This window comes from Gopherus evgoodei, chromosome 11 (genome assembly GCF_007399415.2).
Source record: "Gopherus evgoodei ecotype Sinaloan lineage chromosome 11, rGopEvg1_v1.p, whole genome shotgun sequence".
Lineage (NCBI taxonomy): Eukaryota > Metazoa > Chordata > Testudines > Testudinidae > Gopherus > Gopherus evgoodei.
Window position 1 is genome coordinate 21,242,172 of NC_044332.1, and position 16,162 is coordinate 21,258,333.

The following is a 16,162-nucleotide window of genomic DNA, read 5'->3' on the forward strand; positions in this document are numbered from 1 at the left end:
GTGCAGCCGGCCGGGAGCTCCAGGCAGGGCGCGGCATGGAGACCCCGCCGCAGGGACCCCGCCAGGTGAGGGGCCTGCGCCGGCCCCCTCGCTGGGCTGCGGGCAGGGGTACGGGAGGGGCAAGTCCCCGCAGTGGGAGGTGGGGGGGTCCGTGTGTGGCGGGGCCCCTTATGGGGGGAATGTGTTGGAGGTCGCAGGTGGGGAGAGAGCATGTAGGGGGGAGCATAGGGGGTTGCAGGTGGGGAGAGGTTCCTTCATGGGGGTCGTGTGTAGGTGGGGAGGGAGAGGGTGGTTGGGGAAAGGGTGGGAAGGTAGGGCCCCCTCATGGGGGCAGTGTACGGGATGGGAGGGGGAACTCAGAGTTACTTTTTGAGTTTTATAGCCTCTTCCTCTCAGGTTGGAGGCCGGGTTTTGATATCTCCCTTTCACAGGGTCCCCCCTTCAGTGTGTAACACAGATGGCTGTATGGAGGCTTTTAATCCTGCTGAGCTTACTGAGGCCACAACCTGACCTGCATTTTCAGCTGTGCTAAGTAACTGTGTTGAATATGGATTCTGCCTTGTGCAAGTGGGACCCAGATCTTGATTAAAAGCTGTAGTTTAAGAACTGTTCATGATACAGACTAATCTTGAGAAGTGTTTTTTTTTAGTTACTGAAAGGGCTTTAAGTTCTGCACCCGTCCGAGCTGACTGGAATAGCTGAACAGACAGCGTGTGTTCTACAATTGCATCCTAGTTGTAGCAATATGGGAAACTCTCGTGTAGACCAAGTTCCTGTGATCACCAGCTTTTTTAACAGTGTTGTTAACCCTACTCAGCCCTACATAACACTGTATTAAGAATGCTAGTGTTTGTGGGAGCATTGTTTACACTGTTGCTGTCGCTGTTGGAGTTCACCGGTGTTAACAATTGTGGTTTTTTGTTTTGCAGTGGTTGGTTTTTTGCAACCTTTCCCCTCCCAGTGTAGACAAAAAAGATTGACTTTTTCCAAGGAGACATATTAACCCTCTTCATTGATCAAATAACTAGCAAAGTCTTGCACATGAACATAGTCAAGATCTCATGCAACTGGCAGCCAGGAATTTCTGATCCCTGTTCTGTTGTGGGGTGGAGCAAGTCTCTCTCTTATTGCCTTGGTTTCCTTAACCTTATAAAAAATATGCTTGTATCATAGGGTTTTTGAAATCAATGTACTGTGTTTTGAAGATGTAAAGAGCTATAAAAATAATAAACCTCAGGACTTGCACTACCTACACTCCCCAGAACCACTGGTTTAAATCCTGACAGTGCTGACTTAGCCCGTTATGTTTCTGTGGCAAATAAATTCAGTTCAGTGCAATTTAGCCTGGGTCACTTTTGGATGTGATCTTAAAAACCAAGATCCCATCTGCTCTGTATTCCTGCTTAGAAAATAAAGATACTTTTCTGAGGGAGCAAGAGACTAGCCTTGTTCCGATGTTCTTTCCGCACTCCTTTGGAACAGTATTTGCACACTCAAATACTGAGTTTCAGCAGTCCTGCCCATATATAGTTTGTGGAGCACTTTGGGATCCTTTGGCATGGAAGCTGCTCTATAAACAGAAAATGTTTAGTGGTAGTTTTGTTATAACATTCATCTGCAAAGGTTCACTGTAACACACTTTTTCTGTGGAGTTAGGAAAAGAGGTTTTTCAGGTCCTGGTAATTTCAAATCTGAAATGGAGTTAAAACTATTGTATATGTCACAGTGCTGGATCTTTTATAAAATCTGAATAGAACAGACTTTGCCAGCAACTGTTTTTGTTTTTAATTTTTTGTTCTGTTTTTGAGGAATATCTCAGAGAAACTCTCTTTATGACTATCACATTTAGGTAACAAAACCTGTTTATGTAATTATTTTGTATGCAGTAAAGTTGTTGGAAGATTTTCAGATACTAATTTTCAAGTTACCCAGTGTCCTAGAAACCTTATAGTGGATGCTATAGAAATAAGCAAAAATTGGACTGATTTTGGGTTTATCCTCGCTTTACCAACATTTTGTTACTTTTTACCATACTCCCTGTATAGAATTCTGTTAACACTTTTATGGGAAGGCTAAGTAGCAGCTAGCTAGGTGGATGTTGATTGGTGGAGTCAGCCCCACCGGCATGAAAATATTATTTACTGTCAGTCTCTGCATGCCCACATGGCCAAAACTCAGGACAGAGATTTGAGGCCAATCCTGCAAACCATCACTTGCACAAGACGTCCCACTTGCTTCAGTTAAACTAGCATGGGTAAGGATTATTCTTGTAAGTAAAGGGTCATGGGATCTTGGATTTCTAATTGTAAGCAGCACTAAGACCTACTGCTGTTCCATTTGGAAAGTTGATGGCAAAATTCCCATAGACTTAAATAAGAGCGATATCAGGGATAGCAAGGTTCATGTCCAGCTAATCCTGTCTATCAGAAGTTTATTTTTAGTGCAGAATTAGCTGAGGTCAGAGTCGACGCTGTGGGGTTTAGGAAGCTGTTCAGTGTCTCTCTGAAGGACTGACTTTGAATGGTATGGGGAAGAAACAAGTGGTGAGTTCAGTTCTAGGGAGCCTTTAATTACATTATCTGTGTATTTTTTAATCGAAATAAAGTCTTTGGAGCATGGAGATTTTTTCCTTTGTCCAGTTCACTTATTTAATATAAAATCTGAATTTAAGCTGCCTCATTTTTTCTAGGTGAGAAAAACGTATCAGGTGTGTGAGCTATGCTTCAGCTAGTCTGTTAACAAGGTTTTATTATTTTGTAGTTTTAATTTTGTTTTGACTTTATGGTCAAAATAATTTGAAAAAGTTGGTTTATTGCACATCTTATCATGTTAGACTTTTCTATCTCTAAATTTATAATTTCACTAGTAAAGTACCTGCAACTTTTCATACTATAATCTGCAGATATGTTGATATTAAATGCCTAATTTTTGGCAGTGTTTTTGTAGATATTTTCAATAGCTGACTGGAGTGATGAATTAACTTTCCTGTTTGTGTAGTTTATTATAAGAGAAGTAAAAATATTTAAAGAGAACAGCTACATATGCCTCTGAGGTGTCTAGAGCAATGGTTCTCAAACTTTTGTACTTGTGACCCCTTTCACATAGCAAGCCTCTGAGTACGACCCACCTTATAAATTAAAACCGCTTTTTAATATATTTAACACCATTATAAATCCTGGAGGCAAAGCGGGGTTTGGGAGGGAGGCTGACAGCTCGGGACCCCCCATGTAATAACCTTGTGCCCTCTTGAGGGGTCCCCAGTTTGAGAACCACTGGTCTGTAGTATCTCTCCAAAATACAGCACATATCTGAATTTAGGCATTGACATCAAATGTGTATTAGATACCACTTTACATTTCTACATAGCAACTTCCATCCAAGGATATCAATGCAATTGTGTATATTTGCTTATGTATGTGATGTTCAGAATCGCCTTTCAGAAGACTTAATATTTGTTGGATGCATCGCTCATGCTTGGAATTTGTTGGTTTCTCTGAAATGGCTTAGCAAGGGCTTAGAAGGGAGATGGTTTCATAACGTACTGATGGAAGATTTTTTTATTTCAGTGCCCACCCCGTGCCCTTCCCCCAGTTCCAAGGTAAGATGAGTTGATTATATGAAATATGTTAATTTTTGTGCTCTGGGATGTACTTGCAAGTTGTGAAATTAAGAAAAATTAGCTCAACAAAAATCTCATAGAGTTCTCACTGACTTCAGTGAGATTTTGCTAAGTGTCTTAAAGTGACAAATATGCTTTCAATTCTGTGCTAAATGAAGTTTAAAATAAAATTAAACTTGCAGTTGTGAAGCTAGGGTTAAGGCTGTGTCAGCAATTTCATTATAAACCTAGCTTTATTTTAGTTTTGTATTTCACCACAAACATTTGCAGTAGACTAACATTTTTATGTAAGTTTTAGCTTAGCAGCAAACAACTTACATTTTTAAGGTATTTTTTAAAAATTAGTTAAAAAAAACAAACTATTTGGGTATGTGTAACTTCCTCCTTTGACATTCCAGAGGTCTTGGGGTATCAAATGTTTGTTTTCCGATCATATAGTACTAAAGAATTTTAATGTTGTAAATAGATTGATAAACAGTTTAATTCATAATATCTCATTGCTTCTGTCATTTGGAGGGGGAAAAATGCATCAAAGATTTTAAAAACTACTTCAGTCTCAGTAACTTTTCTATTTTCAACCCCTTGTTCTCTTTTCCTGGCCCTTGCCTCATTGTTTATTGCTGTTGAATGTTGTCTCTCATCTATATTTTAAATTACAAGCACTTTGGGGTAGAGACTTTTTAAAATCAGCCTGTGAGTCTGAGTCTGGTGCCTACCATACTTTTGAGTGTGATGTAAATAATAAAATCTATGTATACCATATTGATGCAAAAGATGGAGAGGTTATGGTTCTGAGGGTTCAGTGATCCATGAGCCAAGATAGATTTTGATGATAGGAAAGGCAGTTGTTATGTTGTCTTAAGTCGAAAATCCTCTTCAGTGCCTTAAGACATATGTACATAGTAGCTCATAAACACCATTGAGGAGTCTGAATATTTTTTGTTAGCTGCTTGCTTCAATGTCTTATAACTTCTCCCATTAGTTTGTGTCAGATAGTAAGACAGGTTCCAATTTGAGGTAAAATGAAAGTTTTAATCTCATGAACAGCTAACAAATCAAGAAACTGTACATAGTCACAAGAAGCAAACAGACTATTGTTTTGTCTATTGCTGAGCAGCCTCAACCTTGTCATATTCAAATATTTGTAAAAAGAAATAGGGTTCAGGGGAGGAGGATGGCTCTTATGTGTAAGTTCTGTGACCCTATAAACCAATTGCCTTGTGAGCTCAAACACAGTTCTGCGTCATAACTGATTCAAAACTAACATTCTTGTTCTTTTTATATTCCTTTCTGACCTTTTTTTTTATTTAACTTAAATGGCAAAATCTTGGATCTGAAGTGGAAGCCAAGGTGAGTTCGTTCAGTATTAAGTGCTGTGCATGGATATACTTCTGTTTAACAGTTCCTGTTGACTTCAGTTGATCCTATTTTTGAAGTTTAGTGCCTGCACTTTAATGTTTTGCTTAAAAGCAGATTGCTAACTATTATAATTTATTTATTTAGTGCTTAATGTGTACATGGGTCAAGATTTTAGAAAGTGCTTTGTGCTTTTGGTGGTAAATCTGAGACACTTTAAAGAGGCCTTATTTTCAGAGGAGAGTTATTTGGCTTAGAAAAGAGAAGAAAGTCTTTAACGTCACTTGTTGTGCAGGCCCCATCTCATGGTTGCCCTTCTCTGGACTTTTTCATTCTCTGCTATATCTGTCTTGAGGTGAAGTGACCAGAATTGGACACTATGCTCTACATGAGAAGTTTTTTCTATGGCACATTATCATTATAATTTCCTTTTTTTTTTTTTTTTTTTAAAAAAAAGCCCATCCTGTGTGGTCTTTTTAACATACACCTATACCCTGCTATAACATGGCCCGATGTAACACGGGTTCGGATATAGCGCGGTAGTGGCGGGGCTCTGGTGGCTCTTTAAAGGGTCTGGGGCTCCGGCTGCTGCAGGGAGCCTCGGACCCTTTAAATCCCGCTGGAGCCCTGCCGCCACTACCCCGGGGCTGCAGCAGCGAGGCTTGGTGGCGCTTTAAAGGGCCCAGGCTCCCAGCAGTGGCCGGAGCCCGGAGCTCTTTAAATCACCGCCCAGAGCCCTGCTGCCCCTTCCCCGATATAATGGGGTTTCAGCTATAACGCGGTAGGGATTTTTGGCTCCCCGCGACCGCATTATAGCAGGGTAGACGTGTATGTTGCAGTTTGCAAGGTTTTTTATTTTCTATTACTTCTCTTTCCTCTGCTGATGGGGGTTGTCATGGCTTGTGTAAAAAGGGGGCTAGGAAACTTCAATCTTCTTCACTTCCAAAGGGATTCCCCTTTCTGGGTTGAGGTAGAGTTGTTAGAAAGAGAGGATGGATTCCTCCATAGTGTGTAACTAGTTCCTTTATTTTACATCCTACAGATGAAATTCCGCTTAGTCGTCCAAAAAGAAAGAAGCCCAAAGGAAAAAATGCATTGGGTAAGAAGCTGCCAGGAGTGAAAGATATACTTGGAATGCTGGAGGAACTCTGTTCTATAGCTGATCTCCTGACAAATGCATCCTTGGATTCATACCTACCATTCCTAACAGGGCAACTTTTAATATTTCTGGCTCATTCATCTTCATTTGTTATTGTCACAGTTCAAAGCAATTGCACTTGTATTTCCCCAGCAAGGGCACCCACTTTTAGGGTTCTGAGTCCCCAGACATCACCTCTTTTGGGCTGAGACCTGTGTCTCTCTTCCTCTGACTGGGCTTTTTCTGGGCTGCAGAGTTAAGGTTGCCTTAGCAGGCCTGCTTTGCTTTCTCCTCAGAGGCTATAAACATATAAGCAAGTACATATATTCCTATAGCGAAAGCATTACAGAGAAAATGTATTAAAAACAATAAAAGAACTTACATGCATGCTAATAAACTTATCAGAGATCACCCCAAACTCCAGCAAGGGCTCTGGGACATGATCAGTTCGTCAAATCCCACCATGGTTTTTTTTTTCCTGTAGTTACAAGTTCTTAACAGCTGTTCCCTCAGAACAAGCACCCCATGCACCAGTTAGCCTTTCCTTTATATAGCCTGAGTCTTTGATCTTCAGAAACCATGAATAGGTAATCAGTGAGCCAGTGGTTCTCTCAGGGCGTAGCTTCAAAAGGTTAGGTCCTGATGTGAGGATTTACATTTCCCTTCCCCTATATGTTTCCTAAAAAAAACCCACTTAATTTTTTTGGTCCTGAAGGTTTCTTCTTTCCTGTTACATTGTTGAAGATAGTCCTTTGAAGTGCCTAACGTTTCCCAGGGTTTGCATTGTCCATGTCTCTCCCCTGGATAAATTACATACAATCCACAATAATATATTAACTTGCATTTATAATACAATGGACTCCAAAGCTATTTAAATATAATTCAATAAGATCTCCTAAAGATATTGTAGGAGATTGCCATGTCTGTCACAGTTTTTATACATTATGATTTTTTTATTCTGAAGCAATATTAGTTAGAATTATAGTCTGAATACTAAAGTCATTGGGCTTTTCCCCCTCCATTCTGGTTACTGATAAAGCAGCAGGTGCTGATACAGCGTTGAAAAATTGCTTGAATTTTTTTCTTGCTATTTTTTCCCTTTCTGGTTACCTCAGTTGCTTGGGTCCTTGAGAATAGACAGTCATCCACAGCGATGAGATGCTTTTCAAATTCATCATTTTATTAAGTGCTCTAAATTCTGAATGGACTCAACACAAATCCAAGTAAATACTACTATGCCTGTTTCTGTAATAAATTTAATTATTGTCAGGTATTCTTTAACATCTCACAGAGGAGATGGATTGTTCACAAAGTGTGTTCCACATGAATTCCACCAAGTAGCTAAACAGAGAAAGAAATACAAAGTGCAGATATGCCTTGGTTGCCTTCCCAGGAAGGCTGATGCTACCATTGAACTCAGTTATTTTTCTTTTCTTCTGCTTTTCAGAGGGTATTGTTCACGCAGCTGTCCGTCGGCCATCTGAGAGTAGCGAGCCTCTAACTCCTGAGGTTCAGGATGCTCCACCTCAGAGGAAACGCAAGAAGAAGAGAAGGCCTCCTGGTATGTGAAGAGTGACCGAAAGGATGGAAGATGGAATTAGGCTTGGCAGCATAAGGTCTTGCTAGCCCACTTCCTAAGTTTCTATTTCTTAAACTATTAGAATAAGTCCATCTGCATTGATGACAGGCCAAAGTCATCTCTGGTGTAAATCCTTGAAGTCAGTGAAAATTCATATCAATGAAGCATTAGGTTGAGAAATCCAACACTTAAGCGTCATGCAATTCTAGATGTTCAGGTTTCTACTGGAGTGATAACTCTGCCGTCTTGCACCTATGTAGTATCTTCTATACCTGTTTATCTTGTTAAAGATGAGCCATATTTTATTAGTGCTGCTAGTTTTGTAATCTAAGCCATAAAATATATGCATATATAATATGAATTGGGGCCAAATCAGTGTTCTAGTAGAAACTTATATTTTGGAATATTTAATATTCCAGTGTTTCATTACTGCTAGTTTTTGTGAATATTGGCTGATTTTTAACAATGGAATAAATTAGAGAAATCTTGTAATATTTTTTAGGATATTTATTATTATTCAAGTAGCTATTTTCAGTCCAAAAGCAAACACACTGAGGTGTCAGCAGCTGCTAAAAGATTTCAAGACCAATGGTGGGCTGATTTCATGTGATCATAAAAAAATAATATAAGAGCTTTGATTATTTCCTGGAGTGAAAAATAGAGAATTGCTTTCCAATGCTGATCCCAGATTTAATATTTTTAATGAGACAAATAGCACACCAGTCCTTGCTGTGAAAGCTGCCTTTGAAGCACTTGGAAATGTTACTTTGAAAACATGTAACACTTTAGTGTACTGGCATGGTACTGCAGCACACAATCACAATTCCTAAATTGTTAAAAGTATATTAAAAGATAAATAGGTTAAAAATTGTCACAAGATTAATGGAAACATCAAATTTTGGAAGTGGAGAATTATAGATGATCCTGTGTTAACATTTTATATTAACTGAAACTCAGATCATGGTGCTTTTTGTTCACAATGATTGTATTATAGTTATACAGCTGTCTCAGTGCATAAATTTCCTAATCTGTACTATTTTGCAGATTAGATTATTTTTGTGGTTTGTTTTAAATCTTCAGAATCTGAGACCTCTTTCATCCAGCAGAATTTGCACAACACATCCTTTTTTCAAACTGAAAATGGCATGGATCCCCAGCCCTCTGAAGAAACAGTGATTCGTAAACATCGAAAAAAAACAAAGTGAGCGCTTCTAAGGTGCCTTATAATTCTTATTGAAGAATACCTATGATAATGTATTAATATATGTAGTATTTAAGGCCCTGATCCTGCAAAGGCTTGACGTCTCTGGACCTACTCAGTGTGCAAAGATAAGCATGTGTGTAAATCTTTGCAGGTCAGGGATTAACTTTGTGTTTTTTTTAATCCATGGTCACAATGAATGCTAAGAATTTAGTATTAAGAAATATTGAGGTAAATTTTGGCAATTTATTAATTTAATCTTTCTTCAAATCTACACTACAATTTGAACATGATAGTATAAATACAATACTTAAATCACATACATTAAAAAATAAATCAGAATATGTAACATAGGCCATATCTATATTAGAGTGCTTTAACGGTATAGGAATACCACCACTACGATGGCAAAAGTGATCCTAGTGTGGATTCAGCAATACTAGCAAAACTCTGCTTTGTACTGGTATCATGAAACAACCTCCCACAAATAAAACAAGCTATACCAGTAAAAGTGTGGCTAGGGACTTCAGCTAGCACAACTATGGCAGTCAGAGATCATACCTTTTCACACCCTTGACTGACATAGCTGTGCTGGTAGGAGTCTGTAGTGTAGATATAACCTAATCATCTGATTTCTGCTTTTCTTTAACTTTCACTCTTATTTCTTAACTTTGTCAGAACATTACTTTTGCTCTTTATTTTGTCTCCACTTTCCTTCAGCTTCTGTATGTTGCTCCTTTACAACACTTTTGCTTCTCTTTCTGCCTAAGTATTTCAATTTCTTTATCTTTTTTCTTTAACGTATTTCTTCTGCATTCTTTCTATTACAGTAGTTTTTTCATGTCTTTCTTTTCCCACCTGAGTGGTTTGTCACAAAACAAAAGTAAAATATTAAAGTAGTTATTGGGGGTTTGCTTGGTGATGGTGATTTTATGCTTCCGTAAAGAATTATTGTAGGTCCTAATCCTACAAGCAGTTGCACGCAGAAGAAACTTTATATACGTGAGTATTTCATACTATTCATACCAGTAAAATTAGGCATGTACTTAAGTGTTTACAGTATTAGAGCATTAGTCTTTAAAGCTTTAGACATTGTTCTTTTTCTCTCCACATATCCTGTGATGATAGGAAGACTCGGCCAGCAGAAATGCAGTGTTCCAATGAACTGGGAGTGGAGGAAGAGGACATTATTGAAGATGAACAAACAAAAAGTCCAGATCAGCAACCTGTATTTGCTGCTCCCGCTGGTGCTAGCCAGCCTGTGAGCAAAGTGTTTGTTGAAAAAAATCGTAAGTAATTTCTCATTCTCCTAACTTCAGATATTTTAATAATGAAAAAGTTAATGCTGTCCTGTTAAAAAAGAGAAGTTGTCCAGATGTGTTGTTCTGCAGAAATAGTTACAACATTAAAACCACCTGAGCATGTGGCCTTATGTATATTTTTAAAGTTATGAAATTTCTGCATATGTGTAATTTGACTTAAAATATATCATTGTGTACTCTGAGGTAGAGCATTCTTTCTGAAAATGTCATGCTCCCTGAAGTTAAATTAATGGAAAGCAAGAATTACTATTGCACTCATCTTAACACAAGTCCCACAAGCACTAGTTTTTTAATCACAGAGTTATCTGACCCTACTTAGAGCAAGTCAAGATGACAGAGCTTTATCTAGCTAGTATTTTCAGTGTTGCTATCCTGGTGAGAAATTGTAGGGAAAACATACTATAGGAAGGCCTGTATGTTCATCTACCTTTTGAATACAAAGAAAGAGGGATGAAAGAGGTTTTTATGGGAGACAAAATGGGATGCTAAAGCATTTTTCTTTTAAGTGAAAACTATAGTTGTTCTGAAGCTATTCTTCAAACCCGGTGTGTTTTGAGGGGTCTTGGTAAGGATTATGGAATGTAAGGGCCAAAATGTTTTAAATGCTTCCTCCCTGTGCAGCACCCAGCATAACAAGGCCCTCATCCTGATTGAGATTTCTAAAGTCTGGTCTGCACTAGAAGGTTTTACTGGCAAAACTTTATTCGGCACAGCTCTGCATGCATCCACACTAAAAACTGAGTCCAGCCAACAAAGCCCTGACAAAATTAAGTGAGTTCACCAGGTGACATAACACCTCTATCAGTATAGTTGTGCAATCAGATTGCCTGTGAGGAGACAGAAATACCTGTACCAGCAAATGCAGCCCTCCAGCAACAAATCCACAATGGAGCTGTCCCAGCAGCAGTGATCCCTCTGGTCAAATTTTTGAATTCTGCTACACAGGGCTCGCAGTGACTGGAAGCCTGCCTCCCATTTAAATGTCCCAGCATGTTTTGGAAATACCTGTTTACCTGCCCTGCCACCTCCTCAAGCACTCTTGTACAAGCATGATTCCAGCTAAACCTTGTGCTGCTACCTGTTCCAGGAAAAAGGTTCTGGATTTCCTCAGTCTGTGAAGCAGATGGAGTTGTACAGGCACAGCTGTGGATTCCCACAGGAATCAAGAATTGTATATACTGATATTGCAAAGGAGCTGCAGAAGCAGGGGGACACAGCACGGATGAGGGCCTATGCCAGGCGAAGGGGAAGGAGCTGCAGTAAGCTTACAGAAGAAAAAGGAAGGCAACTAAAAGTCTGGCACTTCCCCTAAGAGATGCTGCTAATATGTGGAGCCAGGGTAGATTTCATTTAAATCACTAGTCAGAAAGACTCGATTTAATCGTGGATTTCTACATAAAAGTGTATTCTTGTTGGTTGTTACAACCTTAATACATATTCTTCACAACTCAGAGATAGATGTACACCTTCTAAAAATGAAACCTACACTATCCATTTTTAAAGTGGTTTGTTTTGAAAACTTTTCAGATTAGTTTGACAGCCGTATCAGAAAATGAATGATTGTTTGGTTATTTCATTTACCAATGGTAACTGAAACAGTTCACCTCCCAATGGCTTCCTAAATATCCATCTCCAGTTGAACAGGTTCATCATTAATATTTGGAAGATTTTCTCGCTATGATATATTAGGAGGAGAACATTACCAGACAGACGTTTAAATTGTTTTATTTAACTAAAACAACAATGTTATGTATTCTGGATTTTTTTCTTCAACAGCAAACACATAATATTTTAACGAAACAAGCATACGAATTTTTGAATTTAGTTGAACATTCAATTTTTTTAAAATCAGGTTTGTTTTTGTTAAAATTGTTTTAACTAAAATAGTTAAATGAAATATGTTTTTTTAAAAACTAAAATTAAATCGATTATGTCAGCCAGGTCAACATGAGAAACTTTAAATATTGGCTTCTGCAGCTAACTCAGTCGTCTTCACCTTCGTTTTCCTGTTTGTTCATAATCTGGAAAAGAAGAACAAGCTTTCCTGCTTTTTCAGGACCCAAACGATTTCTCAATTTGGAATGAATTAGTCCAAAGGAAGAAAATATTCTTTCTATACTGGCAGTAGAAGCTCCTGCTGTTAAAAGTGAGATTATCACTTCAACACTCTCTGAATCCAAGTGCTTAAGTGACTTTCACCAGTTCACTGGTGTGACTTTCTTTAAAACATCAGCAGCAAACATATATTTCTTGAATGGCTCTTATTCCCAAACTGGGTCTCTTTTACAGCCTGTTGCCATTATAGGTTTTCCCTTTTAGTGAGAGAATGGTATGGTAGATCTCAAATCAATGAAGGCTACACTCGGAAAGACTTCAAGACCGGAGTATGCTGCTCAAACAGTTTCACTTTTATTTCTACTGCCTGTCCCTCCCTTCTCACATTTATCTCCAGACTTCTCCTTGTCCAGATCTATTCCGCCCCCAACAATCTTCTATTCATTGAACCTTATGAAGCTTTGCACTTTTAGAGAGAGGTAAGGGATTGACTCTGGCTACACAGATTTGCAGAGGGACAGTAGGGTTGAGGTCTGTTATTTCTCGCCTCTATGTATTACTTATTTATTTTAAAACATTTTTGCTCTTAACAAGCATGTTATCTTGCTGTTGTGTGGCAACACAAATCCACAGTTTGAGAATTGCAAAACTAAGCATCTCTGATGGTACCTTCTAGACTAAGCATTGGGTAGATAGAAAGATTAATCTAAATAATCTATACAGAAGCCCCTGGAACCCCATAAAATTCAGTCCTTAATTCATGAACTATTGGAACTCATTCACAAAATTTTTCTTAAACATTACATGAATATTTTGTCTCATACTATTGAATTAGAATTTATAATCCCTATTCCATGATGAGATACATTATAGTTCAAAGAGATCTTAATTCAAACTATCTTTAGATAGGATTTTTCCTCAAAAAGCATTTTATCAAAAAATCTGATTTAAATTAAAAAAAATGCAATTTTTTTAAATTAAAAAAAAATAATCATTGATATTTATCCACCCTGTGTGGAGCTCACCGCCATATAGAGTATTCACGAGCAACCCACCAGTGACAGAGGGAACTTTGCAAGTTCCAGAGCAGGGCACCCTGGAACTGCAGACCAAGGAGGAGCTTGCTGAGGAGGGGGATGTGAATGATGCAAGTCTGACATCAGGACCTCCTTTGAGACCCAGCTGAAGAGAGAATTAATCACTGAGGAAGGGGGCAGGGACTTGTGTATGTGTAATTTACTGTAAATGTTAATGCATGGCATTTTTTACTTTCTCCAGGGCCCACTGGGGAGGGGAGGTCACCATTTTCTTCCCCCCCCTGAAATTGGCAGCCGACTGTACATGGGCAGGGAACAAAGGAATTCTGTTTTAAAACAGCCAGTTTATTTCCAGGGTATGAACTGGCACTAGTAAGTAATACAAACAGAGAATCCGGATAAATTAGCCCAAACCATTTCCAAATATATACTTTTGCCAGTACTTTTGCTGGCAATGCTTGACAATAACCAAGTACAATTCAATACGTTACAAACAGAAAACATACCTGCACTGACTGTAAGCTACACACAACCCAGTAAGTGAGCATTCATACTACTGTATGTGATTTTGCAGAAAATCCATTGTAAACTGATTGAATGCAGGATTTCAACTCCAAATCTCATTACTTGCATCCAGTTCAGGAAAGAGATTAAAAACAGTGTGTGGGTAGCTTTGGGAGGGGAAGGAGGGTTTTGATATGGAGAGGTTCACTTGCTCTCCAGGAGTCCCAGGGGCCTTCTGCCCCTTGCAGAGAAGACCATTTATCTTTAGTTTTCTGCTCCCCTATAACAAGTGAGTAGTTCTGGACACTTCTTTGTGAGAAACATTTCTCTCACTCTGGTACTCTGCCAGGACGTCTTGGGGATCGTCACTGTTTACGTACTCAGCTGTAAGGTAGGAACAGGGGACAGAATCAGGATATGTGTTCCATTTATCACCCCACCACATTTAAGGAAGAATCCATCTATTATTTCCTACACATTGCTCAGAGTCACAATCCTGTGCAGCTGCACATGCTTAATGGCCTTGCATACCTGGATGATGACCATCCCCACTGTCGATTTTCCAACCCTGAACTGATAACAATCCAGGATTGCAAGCTTCCAGAAAGGGATTGCTATCTGTTTCTCTGCTATCAAAGCAGCTCTCATTCTGGAGTGTCTGTGCTACAGGACTGAGGTGAGCTCAGAACACAACTCCAGGAATGTGACCTTCTGTATCCAAAAGTTCTATAGGTCATCCCAGGTTTGCATCACAGTCTGGTTCCACCACTCGGTGCCAAGAACCACCGCTCCCCTATGTGCAGCTAGTCAATAAATATCTGCAGCAGCTGGTTGCTTTCATTCACTGTGTGTATCATCCACTCCTCAGTATCTACTTTACATGAGTTACCAAGATTCCACAAATATAGAAGAATCACTTGCCTTGCCCTTGAAATAGACAAGAGAGATTCTTTGGTCTGTGTAGCATCTATGTTTTTGGATGCAAGAAATGAGGGATTTAAAAACAGCGTGAAAGAGTGGATTATGGGTTTGATCTCAGACTCCCACAGTTCCCAGAGAGGAGTGGTGATATCCCGCAATATAATGCAAATGTTTCCTGGTTGATAGTATGCCTGATGATGATACAAGAGACACTGGGATGCCTGCTTACCGTGCAGCATGTCCTTTGCTGATTCAGCTTGATCCTGAGGACACATTGCACTGGCACTCATGTAAATGCATTCTACTGAAATAGCTATGTTGGTAGCCGAATGGCAGTAAAACTTTCTAGTGTAGACAAGGGGCAAAGTATTACTGCAATAGAAATAATAGGAAGTAGTAATAATCTCCATGATTGAGTAAAGTTGTTTTTCTTTTCAGGGCGTTTCCAGGCAGCTGACCGCACAGAACTGGTTAAAACCACAGAAAACATTGATGTATTTATGGATGTAAAGGCTTTATGGACCACCAGGGATGTGGCACTTTCGGTGCACCGTGGTTTCAGGTATCTAATAGGTCAATATTTTGACGAAAGAAAAGGGACTTTCGTGTGAAATCCATTTCTTTTCCTCTCTGGCTAGGGAATGCTTTTGAAGTGAACATCTTCTGTCTGCCTTGTCAATGTCTGTTTTAGTCTTTTTGGACACACTTAACAAACAATGGATGAGTGCAGAACTGAATAACCGCAAGCTCTTCTGTTGATGGACTGGGCCTGAAGCGTCTCAGCACTCTAGCAAATTATACTATAGTTTGTTTTGTTTTGACTGAGAGTGCCTGCTTTTGAGGGGTGGGAGGTGTGGGGAATTACAGTACAGCAGCCAGAATTTAAACTGTAGGAGAGACCATAAATGTATCATGTATAATTTTAGAAAATAACAGATTTTTAGTTTGAATGAAATGCGGAAGCTGCTTTTAGTGTACCATTTGTAGAAAAAAGGCAAATTGACTAGCCTGAAAAGAGGTTGTAACACCCTAAGGGAAATGTAATGAGAAACAGGAGTATAATGAGCTAGTATGAGGCGATTAGTGATTGTGTTAGGTCCAGTCTTATTTAACATTGTCAGCAATGATCTTGAAGAAGTAATAAACTCTTTGAAATTCACAGATGAAACCAAAGTGGAAAGAGTTGCAAATGTTAGTGAGGACAGAAGTAATACAAAGGGACCTACAGAGGAAGGAGATAAAAAATGAGATATACATACCTACTGTAATGCATCTGGGAAGAAAATATTTGAAAAATACATAGCTCCTGAGAGAAAAAGTTGGAAATTAGTAATGCTGAAAAAGAGTTAGGAGCAAAATTTAAATCAAATTAGGCACGAGTTTGCAATGTGATGTAGTAGCAAAAAGGCCAGTGTGATTTTTGGCTGTGC

At 39.0% G+C, this 16,162-nt stretch overlaps 1 protein-coding gene across 3 annotated transcripts in view; it reads left to right on the forward strand.

The window, feature by feature from the left end:
• Nucleotides 1-16,162, forward strand: part of TMEM237 (transmembrane protein 237) — a 30,887-nt gene continuing 14,725 nt past the window's right edge. The window contains exons 1-9 of one of the 3 annotated variants that reach the window (XM_030580395.1): nucleotides 1-65; nucleotides 2,690-2,707; nucleotides 3,567-3,598; nucleotides 4,959-4,969; nucleotides 6,018-6,074; nucleotides 7,561-7,674; nucleotides 8,773-8,893; nucleotides 10,022-10,182; nucleotides 15,171-15,294. In XM_030580395.1, coding sequence (XP_030436255.1) covers nucleotides 36-65; nucleotides 2,690-2,707; nucleotides 3,567-3,598; nucleotides 4,959-4,969; nucleotides 6,018-6,074; nucleotides 7,561-7,674; nucleotides 8,773-8,893; nucleotides 10,022-10,182; nucleotides 15,171-15,294 — 668 coding nt within the window. In that variant the 5' untranslated portion in view covers nucleotides 1-35. Of the gene's footprint in view, nucleotides 66-2,061; nucleotides 2,544-2,689; nucleotides 2,708-3,566; nucleotides 3,599-4,958; nucleotides 4,970-6,017; nucleotides 6,075-7,560; nucleotides 7,675-8,772; nucleotides 8,894-10,021; nucleotides 10,183-15,170; nucleotides 15,295-16,162 lie in introns of those variants that run through there. The other 2 variants (XM_030580394.1, XM_030580396.1) reach the window with 2 other exon arrangements.